The sequence below is a fragment of the Capricornis sumatraensis genome, chromosome 3 (assembly GCF_032405125.1).
Source record: "Capricornis sumatraensis isolate serow.1 chromosome 3, serow.2, whole genome shotgun sequence".
NCBI classification, from domain to species: Eukaryota; Metazoa; Chordata; class Mammalia; order Artiodactyla; family Bovidae; genus Capricornis; species Capricornis sumatraensis.
The window spans coordinates 162,111,771-162,136,532 of NC_091071.1; the positions used below are offsets into that span (position 1 = coordinate 162,111,771).

General features: G+C 44.2%; 1 protein-coding gene across 1 annotated transcript in view; it reads right to left on the reverse strand.

Annotated features, from left to right (window-relative positions):
- Positions 1–24,762, reverse strand: part of DNER (delta/notch like EGF repeat containing) — a 374,284-nt gene that overhangs the window by 124,776 nt on the left and 224,746 nt on the right. Inside the window, exon 7 of the mRNA XM_068968497.1 lies at positions 2,044–2,157. Within this exon, the coding sequence (XP_068824598.1) occupies positions 2,044–2,157 (114 nt within the window). The remainder of the gene's footprint in view (positions 1–2,043; positions 2,158–24,762) is intronic.

Consider the following 24,762-nt stretch of genomic DNA (forward strand, 5'->3'; position numbering starts at 1 on the left):
GCCCCACTCATGCCCACAAAGTCCTAAAGCCCTGAGGACTCAGCCCTTGTTACCCACATTCTTCCCTTTTCCTTTTGCTTGTGGGGATGCCCTCAACTTTGCGCTCCTCCTCCTCACTCACTCTCCACATGTGGGCATCTCTTCTAGGTCCCCAAGGCTAAGCAGATCCTCGTCATGCATCTTAAAGGCACACGTTCTGGCTTGTGATTAGGGACTTATTTGTGTCCGCATCACAGGAGCAGCCATCTCAGCTTTTCTGACCCTCCAGGCCAGCGCCCAGTCCAGCGCCTGGTATGCAGGACTTGCTCAACAATTCTTTATCAACTAGAGAAACGGAGCACACGTGAACACAGAATTCCTGGGCTGCAGCTCAAGGGTCTGGCTTTACTATCTGTGTGAAGTGAAGTGAAGTCACTCAGTCGTGTCTGACTCTTTGTGACCCCATGGACTGTAGCCTACCAGGCTCCTCCATGCCATTTTCCAGGCAAGAGCACTGGAGTGGGTTGCCATTTCCTTCTCTATACTATCAGTGTGATCTTGTGTGAATCATTACCTCTCAGAGCCTCTGGGGTCCGATCTGAACCTTCTCCAGCAAAACTATGATAATAAAGAACTGTGGAGTTTTCAAATATCTTTCCGCAAAATCCCATTCAATCCCAGGATGGCCCTATGAGGGAAGCAGGGTTCTCATGGCCCATAACCACTTAAGACAGGAAAAGGAGGATCGATCGGGTGGGGGAGGAAAACTAGTGACTGGCCAGCAGTCAATCAGCCTTTGACCCTAAAACCTTCCCTTGACTCTAAGCCCAGCCTACAACCCGGGTTAGGTGGCAACCCACTAACCTGGGCTGTGGCAAAGCTTTGAGAAACCGCCCAGCACTCTGTACATGAGTGACCACTGGTGCTGACTCCATCATCCTCCTCTCCAGCTTTCCCATTTGCTTAAGGCACTCGAGTGAAGAGTGGAGGCCATCCAGCACCTGTAGCTCCATTGTCATGGTAACCATGTCCATCATAGGCATGCACAGCTGGGGGATAACCAGGAGAACCCCAGCCACCTGCTCCTGTCCCTGCCCAGGGGAGCAGAAGCCAGGACAAAGACTCCACTTCCTGAGTGGCTGTTTGGGCTTCAGAATATGAAAGCATAAAATATACAAGGCAGCGCCCATCATGGCGCTGGGGTTACCTGGGAGTCAGTGGTCTTTTATCAACATCCATCTGTACCACTGTCCCAGTCCAGCCTCTAAGCCAGGAGGTAATTCAGGTTAATGAGTACAGAGATGTTTCCTTATTCACGAGGATTCAACATGTAATCTCTGCAAAGGATGTCAATTGACTCTATGTAATTGTCAGTGTCCCTTCTGTGCATAAGGAGCTTACATGCTGGTTTTAGGGGGGAAAACACCTTTAATATAATGTTATTCTTATCATATTAAAGGTTTAGGGTAATTCCTTCCATAACATCTCTCCAAGCAGAAATGGAAACAAAACTTCCTCCAAGTACAAAATTGTTCCTTAACACCAGCTCCATAACTAGGAGTATCTGCTTCTTCAGGTGAAATCGAAACAGTATGACTATTTTTTAATAAAAATTGCCTTAAATATGTGACCTTCCAGGAGACTATATGTGTCCAAGATGTCATAACGTGGATTTAAAGACAAAAACAGGTGAACTTTATGGTGAAAAAATTTTAATGTAAATTGGTATCAAAAACCTAACACATAATTTAAAAGAAATCTTATCAAGTGAAATTTGTCATTATACAGAAATTCCATTTTATTATAAGTTGTTCATTTTCAATGTGTAAATGAAAACTGCAGAAATTTTGAGATTATATCTAATATTCAGACATAATTTCCAAGCTATTTTAGCACAGAGCTTTAAAAAAAGGAGCCATGTTATATTTTGTTTTATAAATGGGACAAAGTAGGAAGTTCTCTTGAGTAGAGTTTTTCAGAAAATTGAAGTACAAAGGTCGTCAAATTAATGTAGGATTTAAAATGGAAAATGAAAGGTATTCCTGTAATGATACTGATACTGACCTTCCAGACACTGGCAGGTGAATCCACTGAGATTAGAAACGCATGTTGCTCCATTTCTGCATGGCTCTAGTATACAGTAGTCGATCTTGGATTGGCAGAGCTCTCCAGTGTAACCTGAGGAAACAAGAGAGACAGGTATAAAACACTCTGTCCCCAAAACCACGAACCATCCCGCAAGTCGATGGAGTTAACTGGTACCTATCCTACCAAGGCAGCAACCTTCACTAGTCTCCCAGGCACTTTGGTTTTGTAACAAGAAACAGAGTGCTTTATTTTTTATTTAAGAATATTTGCTTTCCATTGTTGTGTTAGTTTCTGCTATACAACAATGTGAATCAGCTATATATATAATATATATAATACACATATATCCCTCCTTCTCGGACCTCCCTCCCACCTCTCCCATCCCTCCCATCTAGGTCCTCACTGAGCTGAGCTCCCTGAGCTATACAGCACGTTTCCTCTATCTCACTATTTTACACATGGGGGTGTGTGTATGTCAGTCCTAACCTCCCAGTTCATCCTACCCTTCCCATCCCCCCCATGTCCAAATGCCCATTCTCTATGCTTCCACCTCTCAGAATCATAGTTCAAAAGTCATTTGCTTTGCAAAATCTTTTTTGCAAAGAGAGATTTTTTTTTTCACCATTAGCTCTGCATTTTATTTTGAAATATTAGAACCTTCAGAAGCTGAGACTGAACACCCCATCCCTTTCTTCTGACCTACGGAAAAACAGGCTCTATAATGTCTTTTTTTATGACTTCTTAAAACTTTTATTTTTAAATTTTTATTTGGAGGATGATTGCTTTACAAAGCTGTGTTGGTTTCTGCCATATATCAACATGAATCAGCCATAGGTATACATATGTCCCCTCCTTCTTGAACCTCCCTCCCACCTCCCTCCCCCATCCCACCCCTCTAGGTTGTTACAGAGCCCTGGTGTGAGTTCCCGGAGTCACAGCACAAATTCCCATTGGCTATCTATTTCACATATGGTAGTGTGTATGTTTCCACGCTACTTTCTCCATACATCTCACCCTCTCCTTCCCACCCCCTCTTGCTTGACCACTGAGATGACAGTCACTTTCCCATGGTCATCTCACTACCTATTTTTAAAAACACCATTAGGAAAATTGCTAGATAGGTATTAAATTTTTTTTAATTTGTATATTTTACTTTTAGAAGACCCTCAGTGTTCACCCCTTTGCCCTTCACTTTAAAGCTAAGGAGGTCGAGACACACAATATTAATCACATTTCTATATTCATCTTAATTCTAATTTGAAGCACAAATCCAATTCAGTACATTTTTCCTCTAAAGCAATGGTGATTTTGTCAGATAATAACATAACCACATATATGTGATGAGAAAATAAGGACCTGAAGCTACTGGAATACCCATGCAGCCAAGAAGCCTTAAATAAATTCCAAATATTTTGTTAACTTTGAAAACAAAGCTCTCCTGAAAGGCAAGTTTAAGAAATAACATGCAATTATGTTTTTTAGCTTAAAGTAGAAAATGATTATGAAAGAAAATTTGGAAAATGCAAGATTTAAAATAGAAAGAGAAAAAGGTTACCCTCAGTCATGTTATTTGAGTGACATAATTATTAATACTTTGGAGAGATTCCTATCAGAAATATTTATGCACAGATAGTTCCTACTAAATTATAATCATACTATAACACTTTGATCTTTCCAGGATGTACATAAAGTATATAAAAACTTATCTTTCTGAATTATTAGTTTTGAAGGCGTGTCATTAGCACCATACTTGATATTTGCAAAAATAAATCAATGAGGTTAGAAGAGAGATGATTTGCCTGAGCTTCACTGACCTGCCAATCTAGTCTAAATTACAGACTGTGGATGTGGAGGCCTTGTTTGCAATTCTCCTCTTCTTTATGTGTTTTTAAAACAGTCTAGGGAGGACTTCCTTGGTGGTCCAGTGATTAAGACTTGTCTTCTAATGCAGGAGTTTCTGGTTTGATCCCTGGTTGGGAAACTAAGATCTTACATGCCTCTTGGCCAAATAAAAGAAACAGAAAAACAGGAGCAACATTGTAACAAGTTCAATAAAGACTTTAAAAATGGTCCACATTGATAACTGAATAGTCTAGGGGACTCTAGCTAATTCATGGGTATGGGAAAAATAAGATAATTATGTAATCTAAAAATCTAAACACCAGGACAAAAAGCCATTCCAGAAGATAATATCTTACTCTAACAAATTTATTTTAATACATTTTCAAATAATAGGTCTAAATTCAGATTAACATTCTGTCCATTTAACTTCATCTAGTCTCCTCAATGGCACCCCACTCCAGTACTCTTGCTTGGAAAATCCCATGGATGGAGGAGCCTGGTGGGCTGCAGTCCATGGGATCGTGAAGAGTCGGACACAACTGAGCAACTTCACTTTCACTTTTCACTCTCATACCTTGGAGAAGGAAATGGCAACCCACTCCAGTGTTCTTGCCTGGAGAATCCCAGGGACAGAAGAGCCTGGTAGGCTGCCATCTCTGGGGTCGCACAGAGTCGGACACGACTGAAGTGACTTAGCAGCAGCAGTCTCCTCATATTTCCATATCATCCCTATGGGTATCTTAAAGAAAATTTTATTTCACCTATAAAGACTTCATTATACATCCCTAACTAAAAGTGATTTTCACAAAGATCACTTTTAACGCCTTCCTTAATGAATATCTGGTCCCACTTAAAAATTTAATTAAATATTCTAAACTATATTAATAGCAACAATTTCTTTTTAAGAACCATATTGTCTGATAACACACACATCTTCCCATGCTTTTAATTTGTTCTTGTCTAATTGATCTAATATTAAACCTATAAGCAAATTGAATCTTCAGTATTGTTCATTGCTCCAATATTGCAAGCAAGTTTAATAAGATTTCAGTCTAAGAGAATAAACCACGTTTGTGATGTGTTCAGGGATTGTCTATAATGATCTGGAGGTCACACTGGCATTGTGTGGTAGAGATGCTGAAGGTCTGCACTGCCTGAGATGGTTCTAGAATGACAGTTTTATCACTCAAATGCCAATTGTCCCCTCCAACGAGGAACACTAGTAAAGGATCGTCACTAGCATTGCTTTCTGTTCCAGAGCTTTAAAAGGATTATATTAAAGATATTTAAAATATGAGAAACATGGAACTATAAAGAAAAAGACCCTGTGTAACTAGCTAGACTATAGAGCATATACATACTGGCACGTCTGAGTTCAGTATAATTGGAGATGAGAAACAGTGGAGGACTGTGTGGTTGGGGATCAGAGAGGCAGAGAGGTAGGGCTGGGGTCACGGGATTATGGAATTACCAGCATCCTTAGCTGCAGGTGGCCGGTTGGTCAGCTGATGCTTGTCTACACGGGGCCAGGTATTACTACTGGCCTCAAGCCAGTGGCGAGTTCAAAGTTCCAGGAGCACCACCCTTGACTGCACTGGTCTCACTGACCAACTGCAGCCAGCTCTGGGAGAGAAGAGGTGGAGGGCAAGGAACCACGAAGACCCTGAAGCTGACTCCAGGGACTCTTAAAGAAAAAGGGAGTCATTTCTTAGACCCTCAGAGAGCAGTGGGTGACATCCGGTCCCATCACCTCGTGGCAAATAGATGGGGAAAAATGGAAACAGTGACAGACTTTATTTTCTTGGGCTCCAAAACCACTGCAGATGGTGACTGCAGCCATGAAATTAAAAGACACTTGCTCCTTGGAAGGAGAGCTATGACAAACCTAGACAGCAGAGTAACACACAGAGACATCACTTTGCTGACAAAGGTCTGAATAGTCAAGGCTATGGTCTTTCCAGTAGTCATGTATGGATGTGAGAAAGAAAAGAAAGTAAAGTCGCTCAGTCGTGTCCGACTCTGCGACCCCATGGACTGTAGCCTACCAGGCTCCTCAGTCCATGGAATTTTCCAGGCAAGAGTACTGGAGTGGGTTGCCATTTCCTTCTCCAGGGGATCTTCCCGACACAGAGATTGAACCCAGGTCTCCCGCATTACAGGCAGATGCTTTGCTGTCTGAGCCACCAGTGGGATCACAAAGAAGGTCGAAAGCTGAAGAACTGATGTTTAGAATTGTGGTACTGGAGAAGACTCTTGAGAGTCTCTTGGACAGCAAGCAGCTCAAACCAGCCAATCCTACAGGAAATGACTGAGTCCCTTTGCTGTTCACCTGAAACCACCACAACATTGTTGATAAGTTATACCCCAATACAAAATGTTTGGGGTGTTAAATAAATAAATTAATTAAATGCTTTTAAAAATCCTAAAGGAAATCGACCCTGAATATTCATTGGAAGGACTAATTCTGAAGCTGAAGCTCCAATATTTCGGCCACTTGAAGTGAGAAGCCGACTCATTGGAAAAGACCCTAATGCTGGGAAAGATTGAAGGCAGGAGCAGAAGGGGAAGACAGAGGACAAGCATCACTGACTCAATGAACATGAATTTGAATGAACTCCGGAACACAGTGAAGGACAGAGGCGCCTACTGTGCTGCAGTCCATATGGTTGCAGAGTTGGACACAACTTAGTGACCGAACAGCAACAGAGAGTAGGTTTACCTGCAGTTGTCAGACAAACCACTGACCTTGAGCTACTTGTGATACTCTCAGCTGGATACCTAAGGCTCACAAATCTCCCTTTCTGTGTCTTTTGTTTTTTTAATTTACGTCATAACCATGGAGTCAAAACCAAATAAGTGATCAGTAGGACTTTAAATGAAAAAAAGATGATTTGATCATTAAAGCTTTGCCTGGGTTCTTCCTTCCATCCTGCTGAAAGCCAGTCTCTGGGGGAATGAAGTAATTATGCCAACCATTAATAATGTTTCTTTATCTTACCAAAGCAGTGACAGGCACCCAAAGGACCTTCTTAGTAGATGGTCAAGCCAGTGATGGAGTCAACCCAGTGGATGGAAGCAGTAGTAAGTGGTGCCATTGGGATATGTCAGGGAGGATCTGTTCTAGCACATAGACACACACACACACACACACACACACACACACACACGTGTGTGTGTATCAAACTCATGTCTACTGAGTCGGTGATGACATTAAACCATCTCATCCTCTTTCGTCCCCTTCTCCCCTTGCCCTTAATCTTTCCCAGCATCAGGGTCTTTTCTAGTGAGTCAGCTCTTTGCATCAGGTGGCCAAAGTATTGGAGTCCTACCCATAGAATGTTCAGGATGGCTTCCCAAAAGCTTGGAATAAAACCCTAACACTTTACCCCATGACTCAAAACCACACCATGTCCTGGCCTCTGCCCCCTCATCCTCCCATTCTCCCCATTGACCAAAGTACTGCAGCCCCCCTGGGTCAAACTAGCCCAGCTCCTTTTCAGACTTCAGCATTGTTCTGGGGCTGTGGCCACAGGATCACACAAGGATATGAGAAGGAGACAGGATTCAAGACAATCAGTTAGTTATGACCCTATCCTAGAAAGAGATGGATGGTGCTAATGTTAAACCACTGTGTAACAGAAACTATTGAGAAGAAAATTAGCAACTAGCTTTGGCAGGGAGGGAAGGGGAAGAGGTGAACACACAGTGGAATTTTACCTATAAAATCAGGAGATAAGAGAGGAGAGGTTAAAACTGAAATACATAAAGGCAAAGAGGACCTAACATAATAACATGTAAGTCACCTCTAGAACCAGTTAGGGAGATGAAAAAAATGTTTTAGAAAAGCTAAAAAAATGCAAAATCCAACTAAACAGAAAAGGAAGTTGGCTACAATCTTTGTGGGGGTTCCAAACAAAATCAGAACAATTCGGTCAAGATTTCTCTTGAACCCAAGGGTTGTGCAATCTGCTGAAAAATCAGGACCCATTTGGAGGGTCTGCCCCAGAGCTAACTGTAGTTGGAGACAGTAAGGAAAAGGATGGCCTCTGTGTGTTCATCACTGATAGGGGAAGAATTGCCCTGGATGCCCCGGTCTTGTAAGACAGCCGACTCTCCTGGAAACAACCTTGGTTGTCTAAGCATCAAATCTAACTCACCTGGGTGAAGAACTGGAATCTGCCAAAGATAATAAAGCTCTTCCCTCAGTAGGATGAGTCTCCTAACTCAGAAAGAGATGGAACCAAATAAACAGAGGAGGATGTCATGACAGAGACCTGAGCCCTGTGACTGCCACTGGGTGTCTGGCTTAGGCTGATCTGTGCATGCTGGTGTGCAAAGGTGTCACCCTGGAGAAAGTGTGGTGCATGAGAGCATCTATCAGACCTAGGATTAAAATTAAAATGCATAGCTGAGTAATTGAATTTTTATGCATTTAAAGTTGAAAAGCAGGGTTAAAGCAACGCACGTGGAGATGTTCGATGGGGCTTGAGAATCACTATTGTTTATAACTTTAATTCTTGCAAGGAAAAAAAACACAAAGATTATTTCAGATAGTCTTCCATGTGTACAAGAGCCCATCTAAGACATCAGAAACCACAGCCCACCATCCCTTTGTTCCCTCTGACCCTGCACCCTTCTGTGGCTGGTCTCTCCCACTAGTCAGATCTCCACTCAGAAATCACCTGCTCAGACCTTGTGTCTCTTGAAAGTGAAAGTGTGAGTCGCTCAGTCATCTCCGACTCTTTGCAACCCCCTGGACTGTAGCCCTCCAGGCTCCTCTGTCCATGGAATTCTCCAGGCAAAAATACTGGAGTGGGTTGCCATTTCCTTCTCCAGGGGACCTTCCTGACCCAGGAATTCAACCCAGGTCTACTGCATTGCAGGCAGGTTCTTTACTGTCTGAGCCACCAGGGAAGCTTCCTTATTCACCTTAGTACTTAACTTTAAAGACCCGGCTGCCAATGCAGGAGATGTAAGAAACACGGGTTCTATCCCTGTGTTGGGAAAATCCCCTGGAAGAGGGCATACAACTGAAGTGACTTAGCATGCACACAGTACTCCACAAAACACACATCTACCGGCTCCCTCCCCATCTAAAAGGAGATGCTGTGGGATGAAGGCTTCATCTCTGAAGCCACTTGTGGTCCTCCCAGGGTTCCTGCATGCTCCATTACAACAGATTCATCATTACCTGAAATGATATTCCTTTTTGGTTCCCTCTTGAGACCATAAACTCCCTGAGAATCAGGACTTTGTCTTGTTAATCGCTGAATCTTTAGCACTTAAACAGTTTCTGGCACAAATGAACCCATCTGCTTAAAGTTTTTGCCCTAATGCCTCCCTGGCAGCTCAGTTGGTAAAGAATTCGCCTACAGTATGGGAGATCTGGGTTTGATTCCTGAGTTGGGAAGATCCTCCGGAGAAGAGAAAGGCTACCCACTCCAGTATTCTGGCCTGGAGAATTCCATGGACTGTATAGTCCATGGGGTCACAGAGTCAGACATGACTGAGCAACTTTCACTTTCACTTGACCCTAATAACAGTTATATACCTTTCAAGTTAGATTTGGCTTCTCCCTAAGCAATCATACCCAGAACACCATAGGCATCATTTGCTAGTTATTCTTTCTCCCAACACCCATGAAAATGAACGCATAGCTATTAAAATAAAATTTTAACCTCAAAAATGTGCTATCAAAAATCACCTTGTGCTTTGCAATGGTCTGATTTCCAATCTGGGAATACATAGGACTCCCCTGCCCCAGGCAGACTGAAGTGGGTGGAGCTAGGCTGACTCTCTTTTGAACATTAGTCTCACTTCTCCAACTAGCATTCAGCACCTTCAACAGTTCCCTGAAATAAGGCCAACAGACCTGAAACAGAACTCCTTTTTCCTGCCCAAGCCCCTATTCAAGTTTAATTCCTTAGCTGTGATTCTCTACCAGCTGACTCTCACCCCCGGGGAATATTTGACAGTGTCCAGAGGCACTGCTTATTGTCCCACCCTGGGGATGCTCCAGCATCTATTAGGTAGAAGCCAGGAAATGTTGCTAAACACCCTACAAAACACATGACAGTTCCCTGCAACAAAGAATTGTCCAGCCCCCAAATAACCCTAATGTCAGGATTGAGAAAGCCCAGTTTAGGTCAATGAGACCTTAGCTTATCAGACTAAAAACCGTTGGTTTTATTCCAATGCCTCTCGTCTGCTCATGTGTAGACACTGACCCTTTACATAACAGGGAAACAGCACCTTTAGAACATTTTTACAAATCTGAATCCATAGGAATATTTATAACTCCTAGCAAGTTAAAGGGGCTTCCCTTGTGGCTCAGCTGGTAAAGAATTCACCTGTAATGTAGGAGACCTGGGGTTCGATCCCTGGGTTGGGACAATCCCCTGGAGAAGGGAAAAGCTACCCACTCCAGTATTCTGGCCTGGAGAATTCCATGGACTGTATAGTCCATGGGGTCATAAAGAGTTGAACATGACTGAGTGACTTTCATTTCATTGAGCAAGTTAGAGACCATTTTAAAATAAACTATTTGACTATAAAAACTTTAAGGTATTGAAGAATTTATCATTGTGATTGTCAGTTTGTAAGTAAAATAATTGCTTCAAAAACAGATGCTATCGGATTCTCTTAGGGAATGACAGGGGTTCTATTGCCTCTTTGGAGAATATTTTTGTATAACAAAAAAGATATAAGTGTTAAAATTGTGCCTCAGGAAACACATAAAATAAGGATGACTTTCAAGGACATACAGGATGATTGAGAAAGCTCTAGACTGAGGCTTAGCGCTTTTAAAGCAGTCCGACCATTAGGAATGGTGTCAGATGAAACGCAGCACACGTGCTAGTGAGTGAAGCCTGCCAGATGGAGAAGATGACCTGACATCTGTAAGGAGATGCACTGAACTGATTCATTCATTCAATGGGTGTGTGACCAGATTATATCTCATCTAACACAGCCTGGGAACAGGAAAGCCACGACAAACTTAGACAGCATGTTAAAAAGCAAAGACACCACTTGGCCGACAAACATCCGTACAGTCAAGGCTGTGGTCTTTCCAGTAGTCATGTACGGATGTGAGAATTGAATGTGGATCATGAAGGCAGAGCACCGAAGAATTGATGCTTTTGAACTGTGGTGCTAGAGAAGACTCTTAAGAGTCCCTTGGACAGGAAGGAGATCAAACCAGTTAATCCTAAAGGAAATCAACCTTGAATACTCATTGGAAGGACTGATGCCGAAGCTGAAGCTCCAATGCTTTGGCCACCTGATGCAAACTCCTGACTCATTGGAAAAGGCCCTGATGCTGGGGAAGATTGAAGACAGAAGGAGAAGATGGTGACAGAGGATGAGATGGTTAGATGGCATCACCGATTCAATGGACATGAACTTGGGCAAACTCCGGGAGATGGTGAGGGACAGGGAAGCCTGGTGTGCTGCAGTCTGTGGGGTCACAAAGAGTTGGACACGATCTGGCAACTGAACAACAAAGCCTGTGAGTATTTAATTTCACACTATGTTGTAGTTAGTATAGATATAATTAAAATTTATCAGTGTATATAAAGAGAAAAATAGCTATGTTTCTCTGTGAACATCAGAATGGTTTGAAGATAACCACATCCTCCTGGTGTTGTTTGCTTGACAGCAACATGACAAAAAAAATATACCCTGCGGTACCCCCAAATCACTATGTACTGGCTGTACTCTTCAAATGGAGGAAAACCTTCCAGAGTTCAACGGCAAATTGCATGAAGTGTAAACAAAGCTGACTAAATGAGTCAGACAATTAAAAAAAAAAAAAAAAAACAGGCAATTGACCAGTTGTTTTTCTAAACATTCTCCTTCTTTGCAACAATGGCTTTTTGGTACCATTGTTATGATTTCTCTACTAAAATAAAGACTCTTCTGCGATTGCTTTGACTCTGGGAGGTAGAATCTAATTGTTTCTTTACAGAGCTCTCCTGAAAGCTTCCAAGGTGGGAATTGTGGTGAGAGCTATTTTTAACATTCCTGGTCTTTTAATAGCCTGGCCTCTGCAGTGAGACGAAACGACTGGATTTGTACTGAAAGCCTGATGCCACCGACAGAGCCCACCAGCTTCAGCTCTCGCCCTGGGGGGATCAGAGCGGCTGGGCAGGGCCTCAGCTGCCGCTACAGAGATGAAGTGTCTAATATTAGCAAGCAATAAATAGCAGGAATCTGTGTGCCATCAAGACATTCAATCTCAGAGGCCTCCGATATCAAAGTCGGAAGGCAGAAATTATTTAACAGAAAAAAAAAACTAGTAAGATATGCTGGCAGGGAAAAACAAACACATCTGAGCAAATGCAAACATGCTCATAAAACCAAAGGCAAAGAAAGGAAGATATAGGAGGCCCATGTGCCAAAGACAATCAATAAAATATAATTAAAACGGGAATCTGCAATAGAAAAGCACGAAAAATAGCAGACATTCAGCAGAACTGGAAAAATTAACCTCAAGGTTAGAAAAAAGACGTAACCACACCTAATAAGCACAGAGGCAAGAGGCACAATGGAAGGACAACGGTTTGGAGAGTCAGAGGTCAGGGTGGTGACGCAATAATCAGCTGAGCGAAAGCATCTGTGGGCTGACTTTGACCTTCATTCCCCTCCTGGGTGAAACAGGGATAACAATCACACCTGGCTCCCAAGACAGTTGTGATGAATGAGATCAACCCCAAATAGCAGGAGCCATTTCTATCAAGTGCACCCAGCCTGGCACAGTGTGGGTAGCTCAATATTTTTGAATGAACGAATAACTTAGGATTTTTATTTTGGCCACACTGTGCAGTATGTGGGATCCTAGTTCCTCAATCAGGGATCGAATCCATGCTCCTTGCATTGGAAGCACAAAGTCTTAACCACTGGACCACCAGGGAAGTCCCTGAATAATTTAGGGCTTTGACAGTGGTAAGCATTATGCCAATATTGTTTGTTCTCTCTTTTAACAGGCAGTGGAGTGCAGTGGTTCCCCAAGTCCCCAGACCAACAGCAGCAGCAGCAGCTGGGGACTTAGTCACCACAAATCCAAATTCGCCAGCAGTACCCTAGACCCACAGAATACTCAGGGGATGGGGCCCAGCAATATGAGTTTTAAGAAGCCCTGCAGGTGACTCTGAATCAGGGTTGGTGCTAAAGTTTGAGAACCACTGATCTGGAAAACTAGCAGCAGATTTTTAAACATCAAATATTAATATTATTCATTAAGAGTTACATATCTGATGCAGATTACAAAGAAAAAAAGATCAGAACGTGAAAGTCAAATATTATATAACATCAAAAAGCCTTTACTGGCTGCATGTTGACACGTTTTTTTTCTTTTCATGAGTGGGAGAGCCCCTAGGCTCAACTACCATACCTGTCACTGCACTGTTTCCATAGAAACTTCCTTATTCTTGAAGAGCATCTGTTGGTGACTTTTGTCCCCAGCCCCAAGCACAGAGCCAGGAATGCCATGGGTACTCATTATAAAGTAATTAATGACTGCATAAGCACCATGCATTGCTGTTTTAAAATAATCCCTTTCATCTCATTTCCCTAGAGTCCAAATAAGAAATATTAATTGAAATATTAATATAGCCAGACTACAAATGATACCTCTGTCTCCTGATCTAGTGATTACAAAGAGGGAGATTTCAAGAAAGAGCTTTTCATTAAGTATGTTCTGAGAAATTGAAATCAAAAGGGAGAAAACATTAATTAAAAAGCTGATACAATAAGCAGACAAGTTAAGCAAGTGTCTGACTTAAAGTGACATACCTGTTGAATTCTAAGCTTGTGTAATTAACTCAAAAGGTGGTACAGTCGCCAATGCAGGAGACACAAGAGACATGAGTTCGATCCCTGGGTTGGGAAGACCACCTGGAGGAGGAAATGGCAACCCACTCCAGTGTTCTTGCCTGGAGAATTCCATGGACAGAGGAGCCTGGCAGGCTACAGTCCACGGACTCACAAAGAGTCAGACAAGACTGAGCAACTGAGCATGCACGCATAGAGGAGGCATTCATTGCTTCTTTCAGAAAGAATTTGGAGAGAGTAAACAGTCACATGGAGAAGGCAATGGCACCCCACCCCAGCACTCTTGCCTGGAAAATCCCATGGACAGAGGAGCCTGGTGGGCTGCAGTCCATGGGATCACGAAGAGTCAGACATGACTGAGCGACTTCACTTTCCCTTTTCACTTTCATGCAATGGAGAAGGAAATGGCAACCCACTCCAGTATTCTTGCCTGGAGAATCCCAGGGATGGGGGAGCCTGGTGGGCTGCTGTCTACGGGGTTGCACAGAGTCGAACACGACTGACGTGACTTAGCAAACAGTCACAAGTGAGGAGTCTAAAGGATGCTTAGAAACAGTTCCTGCCTGCAGGGAGCTTACACTCCCCAGAAGAGGAGAGAAGACACATTCATAGCAAACAACGAAACACCGTGAGAGGAAATCCAGCACCTGGTACCAAGTCAGGCCCATGTGGTGCCCTGTGAGGCTGGACTTCCTGGAGCGGGTGAGGGGAGGAAGGCTGAGGCCAGGCCAGGCTGTGACAGCTCAAATCTGTGTACCGAGCAGCACGGGGTCACCAGCAAGGTGCCTCTGAAGGTTTCCGAATGCAGCACAGTCATGAAGAAGGAGTGCTGCAGCTGGTCCCTTCTTGTTCTCCTTTGCTATATTTGGGAAGAACACTTAAGACTTCCCACCCTTCTCACTGGGAACAGGGGCTCTGTTCTGGACAGAATGAGGCGACTCCAAATGGACAAGCAAAAAGGGGCAAGGAGGGATGGGTATAGCCTCAAGGAGACAAAGAGGAGAACACAAACTCTGATCCTTCTCACGTGCTTCCTCTTACCCTTGTTTCAGTTTAATTCAGTTCAGTTGCTCAGTCGTGTCCGACTCTTTGTGACCCCATGGACCACAGCACACCGGGCATCCCTGTCCATCACCAACTCCCGGAGTTTACCCAGACTCATGTCCATTGAGCCAGTGATGCCATCCAACCATCTCATCCTCTGTCATCCCCTTCTCCTGCCTTCAATCTTTCCCAGCATCAGGGTCTTTTCAAATGAATCAGTTCTTCACATCAGGTGGCCAAAATATTGGAGACTCATCTTCAACATCAGTCCTTCCAATAAACATTCAGGACTGCTCTCCTTTAGGATGGACTAGTTGGATCTCCTTGCAGTCCAAGGGACTCTCAAGATTCTTCTCCAACACCACCACAGTTCAAAAGCATCAATTCTTTGGCACTCAGCTTTTTTATAGTCCAACTCTCACATCCATACATGACTACTGGAAAAACCATAGCCTTGACTAGACGGACCTTTGTTGGCAAAGTAATGTCTCTGCTTTTTAATACCAGTGCCCTTTATGGATCACCTATTCTGTGCCAGATGTATGCATGTAGATCCAGACGTGTGCTTAGGTGTGTATAAGTATATGGGTGTGTATGCACATGTATGTATATATACGTTTGCACATGTGTGTGCGCATATGTTCTCTTTAACCCTTTCAAGGTCAGTAAGGTTTCTTTTTGCAGACAAGACAACTTGGGCTCAGAGGAGTAAGGTAGAATCGGTGAGTGACTCAGCCTGGAGTTAAACCCAGGACCGCAGACTCCAAATCCCACACTCATTTATTCATCCCGGGTCTTTTCTCTCCTTTTCATGAGATTTGTTTGGAAAGACCGTGAGAGCCAGGCCAGCCCTGAGGCAGAGACCATGGCAGGGAGTGACCCGTTCAGATCTGGCTCTTCTGGGTCTTAGCAGAGGACAAAAGGATGTCCTGAGGGTCCCCCGTGGTCCAAGTTGGCTCCCCAGAGAGGGAGGCCACAGAAGGAGCTGAAGCCAAATCTCTGGCCAGAGGAAAGTACAGAAGTGCTCTGTGCAAGGCATCCGACTGTGGACTCGACAGCAGTAACAACAGTAAGATCCAGCGACACTCGCCAAGCGCCCCGGGTACCCTTCCAAGCACCCCGTGTGCATCACTTATCCACTGAACTGTGAGCTGTGGCCTCTGTCACCCAGCTCGATTCACAGAGCGAAAGCTGAGACCCAGTGAGGATTAATTTCCCCCAAGGTCACACCGAGGATGAGTAGCAAGAGCAGGCTTTGCTCATCCTCGGCTGGGCTCCGGTCCTGGGCTTCTGGAAGGTTGCCCTGCAGTCGTAAGCAAGGCAGCGTGGCGAGGGTGACAGGCTTATCACAGTCATTCAGGCAGCAGATGACAAGGTTTGAATCAGGGCACTGGAAGGAAGCAGTGTGCACGGCAGATGGGGAACCATCATAAACGGGGAGACTGTCCAGAAATAAACAAAGTAGCAGGGGGTGGGGGGCAAGAATCAGGGCTGAGCTTGCAGCCCGAGACATGAGGGAAGTGATGGCACTGATGATGGAACCTGGAGCCATGCGGGGAGAGCGAGGCTTGAAAGCCTGTGTGGGAGGCTGATGGAGGAGGGTCTGGAGTTGAGTCTGAGGAGGGGGCTGAGGGTTAGCAGAGCATCTCTCTAAGCCCAGTGCAGGTGCTGGGACTGGGTGACTGGCCAGGCTGCAAGGACGGGTCTGGAAGCCATCCACTTAGAGGTGACAGCTTGGAATGAGTGGCTGCTGTCCCAGGAAGGAGAAGGCAGCTGGAGCGGGTGGTAAGGACCGAGCTCTAGAGATAGAACAGGGGAAGGAAGGCGGGAAGGAGGCTGCAGAGGCCCCTGGAGAACACACACAAGGCAGTCCTCTGTAAGACAGGAGAGGAAGGCTGCGAGAGAGAGGAGGGCTAAGAAAGAGCCCTGGACATCAGTGAGCAGGACGCTACATAACCTTGGAGAAGTAGATTCATGATGCGTCAGTTCAGCCGCTCAGTCATGTCCAACTCTTTGCAACCCCATGGACTGCAGCAACGCCAGGCTTCCCTGTCCATCACCAACTCCTGGATCTTACTCAAACTCATGTCCATCAAGTCGGTGATGCTATCCAACCATCTCATCCTCTGTCATCCCCTTCTCCTGCCTTCAATCTTTCCCAGCATCAGAGTTTTTTCCAAGGAGTCAGTTCTTTACATCAGGTGGCCAAAGTATTAGAGTTTCAGCTTCAGCATCAGTCCTTCCAATGAACACCCAGGACTGATCTCCTTTAGGATGGACTGGTTGGATCTCTCTGCAGTCCAAGGGACTGTCAAGAGTCTTCTCAAACACCACAGTTCAAAAGCATCAATTCTTTGGCACTCAGCTTTCTTTAGAGTCCAATAGAAAATTATGAATTGGACATAGAGCAGTGATGAAGAGGAAAACAGAGGAAAGGAGGGAGAAGAGGGGAAGCCAGGGAGGAGGTGAGCACACAGAGCTGCCCCAAGGACTTAAGAAATCCTTACTTGTTTGAGGGACTGGTTTGGAGCTGAGACCTCCAGTCCTTACAGATTAGAAATCAGGACTGGAATGGGGGAGGTGGGTGGCAGGGTGAGAAAGCCAGAAAAGTGCGGAAGCATAAGATCCCAGAAGGAGAAAGAAAGATGAGCAAGGTGGGTTCCGAGGCTCCTTCCAAGGCCCCCTCCATCCTGAAACTGAACTAACCCACCTCTTAGAACCTGCACTCATCTGCTCAAGAACTCAGCGCTCAAGCTGAGCGAGAGTAGGTGTAGGGACCCAGCAAATTCCACTCAGGATTTTTCTCCAGGAGGAGGTGACAAACTCCAAACCCCCACTCACAGGCACCTCGGTGTTTAAAAGAGTGAAGCTGGAATGGCAACACACACCAAGTTCCCCTCACCCTGGAAATGATGAGTTTTTAAAGTACGCTGAAATCATCAATTAGGCGAAACAATGAAGCGCACTGACATTGAGACAGGCTTTGGACCACACTTCCAATATTGTGGTAGTGGTGCACCACGGCCATCCTTTTCAGAAAAAAAGGAATAGCTCCTCGGAGGAAAAAATCACCTTCTCAGAATTAGGAGGCTTTTTATAAAATACATTCTGATTAAAGAAGTTAAATTCTGTGTCTACTATGAGCAAAGCACAGGGCATGGCACCAACCCGGGATGGAGAAATGAGTCATATGATAGATCAGCACCACCCCCAGGCCAGCCACAGTCTGACATGGAAGGAAAAAACACAACATGTGTAAAGAGAAGAGAAGTAAGGGGACCCAGCCCTCAATACATATGTAGGTGCGCTGGGTAGAATTCCATCTCATTCTATTCATTCATTCCTTCAACAAGTCTTTATTAAGCACCTACTATGTGTAGATGTGTCACCAGAATTGGAGTTTGTGTTCTCATATTTTAAAAATAATTTTATTTATTTATGTTTGGCTGGGCTTGGTCTTCATTGTCTCGCAGGCTTTTCTCTAGCTGTGGCGAGCGGGGGCTACTCTCTAGCTGTGATGCACACGCTTCTCACTGTGGTGGCTTCACTCGTTGTGGGCACAGGCTCTTGGGCACGTGGACTGAGCACAGGCTCAACAGTTGTGGTGCTCGGGCTTAGTTGCTCTGCCGCATGTGGGATCTTCCCGGATCAGGGATGGAACCTGTGTCTCCTACATTGGCAGGCGGATTTACCATCTGAGCCACCAAAGAAGTTTCTAGGCCACATAAAAACCGAGTGACTATGACTGTCTCCACGTGTGGGTTGCCCTTCAGCGTGTTTGGTAACTTCCAGGTACCCTTCCTTGCCTCTATCCCTGGATGTTGTGTTTCAGGGAGACCTCAAAGCTTTTGAGGTGCCCTTATCACCTCAGTGTAAACAAGAGGCTGCCAATGGCTTGGACAAACCTGTGGCCACAGTCAATAACCTTCCCTTAGCTCCTCCTGAAGTATTTGGTACTACTGACAATCCCCTTCCTTTTGAAAATATTGCCAAAATGTTTCCAGAAAAATATCAATCACCCTCGATAAAAATTCCCCCCAAATAGAAATTTGATTGACCATAATCTATAATTCATCTTATATTGTACACCTATGTATAAAATATTTATCAGTGTTTCACTATTTAAGAAAATTAATTCCTGCTTCCAAGAAATGGGCACAAAAATCAAAATGAAAACTACAGCAGGATTTATTACTTAATTGACTCAACATCCAATCCACCATCTTCGAACATCTCTGGATTACCGATGATGCAAAAATCCTCTCTGTACTGGCTTGATGTAAAAATTAAAGCAAAATATCAAAATATTATCAAAACTGCAGCAAAAGCTTCTTTGCTAAAAATAATATTTTTACTTACCGAGAAACACTCACGAGAGAAACGAGCATGGCATTAAGACAATGTCTCTGTGAAGAGACTTTCTGAAACTTCTGTTCTCTGCTGACAAGAACCTGGCTTGAATTAATTCATTCATCAAACAAAACCATGCCTCGTGATCAGACTTGCAAAAATGAAAGCACAGCAGGAAAAATTTTCAAAAAGAAACAGACTTCCCACTGTTGGAGGGTTCTTACGCACAGAGCTGGAGCTTCAGAGGTCAATTAATTGATGTTAATTAACCTGTAAATAGTTTTTTTTCACAAAGGAAATAGAACTCTCTTGTGGAAGCATGAGTTTTTCAAGGACATTCGGAACTAAACTGAGTAGAAAATGCCTCATTTCAAGCATCCAGTCCCCTCTCTGGGGACAAAATGGCCTAATGTTTCTGTTCTTCAAAAGAGTCCTATTTGATAGGAGAAAGCTGAAAGCATGACGTGGTCTTGAATCACATGTTTGTACCAGGAAAATCCTCAGCTCACAGTGTGGCTGAACATACAGGAAAAGAGTGTGGTAAGATGATCAAGAACACGGGCTTGGGACGCAGACAGAGGACCTGGGTTCAAAACCCAGTGCAACAGTTACCGGCATGTGTACCCAGCACAGCAGAGACCATGGGTGTGCTCACCACACTGACTCCCTTCCCAGGCAGAACCTCTAGGGACCAAGTGACCAGATTCTGGCAAATGGCAGGTAGCAGAAGTGATCTAAGACACGTCCAGGCACCGCTCTCAGTACATCATACAGACCATCCAGATCCCTGAGTTGCCACCTGGAGACCAGATGCCCTCATCAGACTATGACAAGGTGGAAATGAGTCTTTCCTTGGAAGTCAGGAGATGTGGGAATTGGTGTGTTCCTGCAGTACAGTTCCATGCCACGCTAATATTTTTGACCAAGTTACCACATTCTCCGTGTCCTAGATTTCTCATCTAGGAAATCAGTATAATTGAGTATTTAACCCAGAGGTTGTTCTAAGAGCGGCATTGGAAAACACTTGGCACAGCCCTGGCATACGGTTAACGCTGAGTGTCGCTGCTGCTGTTGTTCAGTCGCTAAGTCATGTATGACTCTTGGTGACCCTGTGGACTGTAGCATGTCAGGCTCCTCTGTAACACTGAATAAACACTAGCTATTCATGTGTGCATACATCTGTGTGTGTCTGCATGTGTGTGTGTACTACAGTGGAGAGAAGATGGACAGTGAGTTTTCTGGTCGTCCAGTGGTTAAGACCCCATGCTTCCCAAAGGGGGTACAGGTTCGATCCCTGGTCAGAGAACTAAGATCCTACATGCTGCAAGGTGCGGCCAAATTAAATTAAATTTTTTAAAAAGCAGATGGAGAAGTAGATGCTAAAAGGGGGAAGAGCAGTTGTTCCCATAGGACATGAGAACTGATCAAGTAGGAACGTGTCTAAGAGAACGCAGGCAGCAGCTGAGCAAAGACAGAGTTAAGTACCAGCGTTCCTAGATCTCTTCTACCTCTGCTTGGGAGGTTCTAGAGCAGGAAGAAGGAGGAGAAGAGGAGGAAGGAGGAGAAGCCCAAGCCAATGTGAAGCCACCTTTGGATAAAGTAGAAGATGACAGAGATTCTATGCCATTCAAGAACCTCAGAAATCAGCACCATGTAAACACCAGTGGAGATTATTTAAAGCAGCTTAAACTATGATTCTAACATATAGACACTCCTTTATAAAAACTAGACAATTGCAAGGACCTACTGTATAGCACAGGGAACTATGCTCAATATTCTACAATAATCTATAAGGGAAAAGAATCTGAAAAAGACTATATATATATACACATATAAAAAGAATATACATAGGACTGAATCACTATACCATACACCTGAAACTAATACAACATTGTCAATAAACTATACTTCAATTTAAAAGCTAGAGTGGCTTGCCATTCCCTCCTCCAGTGGACCACGTTTTGTCAGAACTCTTCACTATGACCCGTCCGACTTGGGTAGCCCTGCACAGGCTACACATTGAGTTATGCAAGCCCCTTACCACGACAAGGCTGCAGTGCTGCACTCCATATGTCAGCAAATTTGGGAAACTCAGCAGTGGCCCCAGGACTGGAAAAGGGCAGTTTTCATTCCAATCCCAAAGAAGGGCAGTGCCAAAGAATGTTCAAACTACCATACAATTGCACTCATCTCACATGCTTAGCAAGGTCATGCCCCAAATCCTTCAAGCTAGGCTTCAGCAGTACATGAACTGAGAATATCCAGATGTTCAAGCTGAGTTTAGAAAAGGCAGAGGAACCAGAGATCAAATTGCCAACGTCCGTCGGATCACAGAAAAAGCAAGAGAATTCCAGAAAAATATCTACTTCTGCTTCACTGAATATGCTAAAGCCTTTGACTGTGTGGATCACAACACACTGTGGAAATTTCTTCATGAGATGGGACTACCAGACCACCTTACCTGCCTCCTGAGAAACCTGTATGCAGGTCAAGAAGCAACAGTTAGTTAGAACCCGATATGGACCAATGGACTGGTTCAAAATTGGGAAAGGAGTACATCAAGGCTGTATCAAGGCTGTATATTGTAACCCTGCTTATTTAACTTATATACAGACTAGATGAAGCACAAGCTGGAATCAAGATTGCCAGGAGGAATTTCAACAATCTCAGATATGCAAGTGATACCACTCTAATGGCAGAAAGTGAAGAACTAAAGAATCTCTTGATGAGGGTATAAGAGGAGAGTGAAAAAGCTGGCTTAAAACTCAACATTCAAAAAATGAAGTTTATGGTATCTGGTCCCATCATGTCATGGCAAATAGAAGGGGAGAAAGTGGAAACAGTGACAGACTTTATTTTCTTGGGCTCCAAAATCACTGCAGAAGACTGAGCACCAAAGAAATGATGCTTTAGCATTGTGGTACTGGAGAAGACTCTTGAGAGTCCCTTGGACAGCAAGGAGATCAAACCAGTCCGTCCTAAAGGAATTGAGCCCTGAATATTCATTGGAAAGACTGATGCTAAAGCTGAAGCTCCAATACTCTGGCCACATGATGGGAAGAGCGAACTCACTGGAAAAGATCCTGATGCTGGGAAAGACTGAAAAGGAGAAGAGGGAGGCACAGAATGAGACAGTTAGATAGCATCACCAACTCAATGGACATGAATTTGAGCAAACTCCTGGAGACAGCAAAGGACAGGGGAGCCTGGCGTGCTGCAGTCCATGGGGTAGCAAAGAATCGGATATGACTTAGTGACTGAACAACAACAACAGCGATTTTTAAAAATCCCTCAGAGGGAAAAGACAGATTACAAACTTGGAGAAAATATGTGCAATCCATACAACTGATGAATGATTAGAACAAAAAAGAAACAACTTTTACAAGCCAACAAGAAGAGCACACACACATATACAAATTTGAGTGAGAGATAGGAAAACAAGCAATAAACACAGGAAGAGGACCTCAGCATCGTTAGTAAACCACAAAGTGCAGAAACCACAATGAAGCACCTTTTCTACACCCATTCATTGTGCAAAAATTAAAGCTTCTGACCCTACACAGTACTGGAGAGGATCTGAATCCATCAGAGCACTTATGCGTTTCGTGTGGGAGTATATATGGGTGTCGCCACTTTGGAAAACGGCCTGGCATGATCTCCTACAATTGATCAAGCATATTTTCCAGCAATTCCACTCCTAGGTTCAACCTCAAACAACCCCTGGCACATATTCCAGAGAAAATACACGAGAATGTGACTACTGGTGCCTGTCCCCAGGAGAACAGAGCAATGAAACTTTACATAGCCTTCCAAAGGAAGGCTTCATATAGGTGCATTTTAGCAACCCGGTATTAAGTGAAAAAAGCAAGCACCGAGAAGTACATGCATGATACCACAACATGATGCATGCATGATTCCATTTTTAAAAATTCAAGAACCATTAAAACAAAAATAAAAATTTTCTATGAAAACATGTAAATGTTTATGCAAGCATGCATACTCAGTCGTATCCAACTCTTTGTGAACCCATGGACCCTAGCCCTCCAGGCTCCTCTGTCCATGGGATTTTCCGGGCAAGAATACTGGAGTGGCCATTTCCTATTTCAGGGGATCTTTCCAGTCCAGGGATCAAACCCATGTCTCCTATATCTCCTGCATTGGCAGGCGGATTTTTTTTTACCACTGGGCCACCTTGGAAGTCATGTAAATATTAAGATCATATAAGAAGGAAGACAAACGGAGGATCAACTCAAGGTTCAGGTTGACTGTTAACTTTGGATGGGGAATAGAGACCGAGAGATGGGCTGGTGAGGAGACTACATAGTTAGTTATCAGGTCTAACTTCTGGTTATAGTGGTAGTTCCACCACTGATTACTGTATATTGAAATAGCTAAGTAAATAGATAAAAGTATGCTATGGATAAGCAGAGTATCACAAACCAAGCCTTATGGTCATTCCAATTCTGTGCACCTGTGTTCTTTAAAAATAGAAAAATCTCCTCTGAGAACAGACCTGCATTTAAAAAAAAAAAACATCAAACAGAAATCATTTCAGTTCAAACAGTGACAAGCTCCACCTACCAGTTCTGATTGAGACTATGTACAGAAGGATTTTGATTCATCCTAGCATCACTTATAACAAAGAAATTCAAACTCTCTTAAAGACTCATCAATAGGGGAATGGTTTAAAACATCAGGCCACGTTCATACCCTTTCATTAATTCACCTTCATCAACACATTGCCTGAGCATTCAGGACTCATCAGACACAGTGGGAAACGATGTAGAACAGAAATAATTCAGGTTGTGCGCTCATGGGATTGATTTAGGTGGGGAGACAGGCAGAAATCAAAGAATCACACGTGCACACGTCCACTGCAAACAGGGGAGAGCTGTGAAGGAAAGGAACACCCAGCTACAAAAGAGGAAAAGGGCAGGAGACCTAGATTGAAGCATTCAACTGAGACTTCCTAAGGAAAAGGGGTATTTAATGAGATCCAAAATAGAAACCTGGCAAAAGGGAGGCAGCAGGGAGAGCTGTCCAGGCACAAAGAAGCAGACGAGGTCCTGCAGCAGCTCGAGCACCCAGGGAGATGAAAGCCAAGGTGGCTGGTCCCTGAGAAAGGGGAGCAGGGGGGCGAGATGGGGCTGGAAAGGTCGGTGAGTGACAGATCACAGAAGAGAATGAGGCGGAGGATTCTGGCCTTCACCCCAAGAGCCCCAGGAAGAAGGGGATTAAGTCGAAAGCAACAACATCAGATCAGATGTGCAGTGGAAAATAATCACCCAGGACAACGGAGAGTCTGGGTCGCAGAACTGACATAATGAGAACCAGGGCTCACTTTGGCGTGGTTGCTTTGGCTCCAGTGTGTAGCATGGACAAGAGCAGATGGAGATAACGTGAGAAGTTATCTCGGTCACACGGACAAGGGGCAAAGGCAGTAGCAATGGGGCAGTGGCGATGCGGCTGCAGAGAGGGGGGTGATTTGAGAAGTCTTTAGGGGGAAAGATGGAGAACACTCAGAGGCAGGAAGAGCAGGAGGTAGGGGGCACCCAGGGTGACTTGTAGAGGTCTGGCTCGTAGAAACAGATGGAACACCGGAAGCTGAGCTGTGTGGAGCTGGGCATA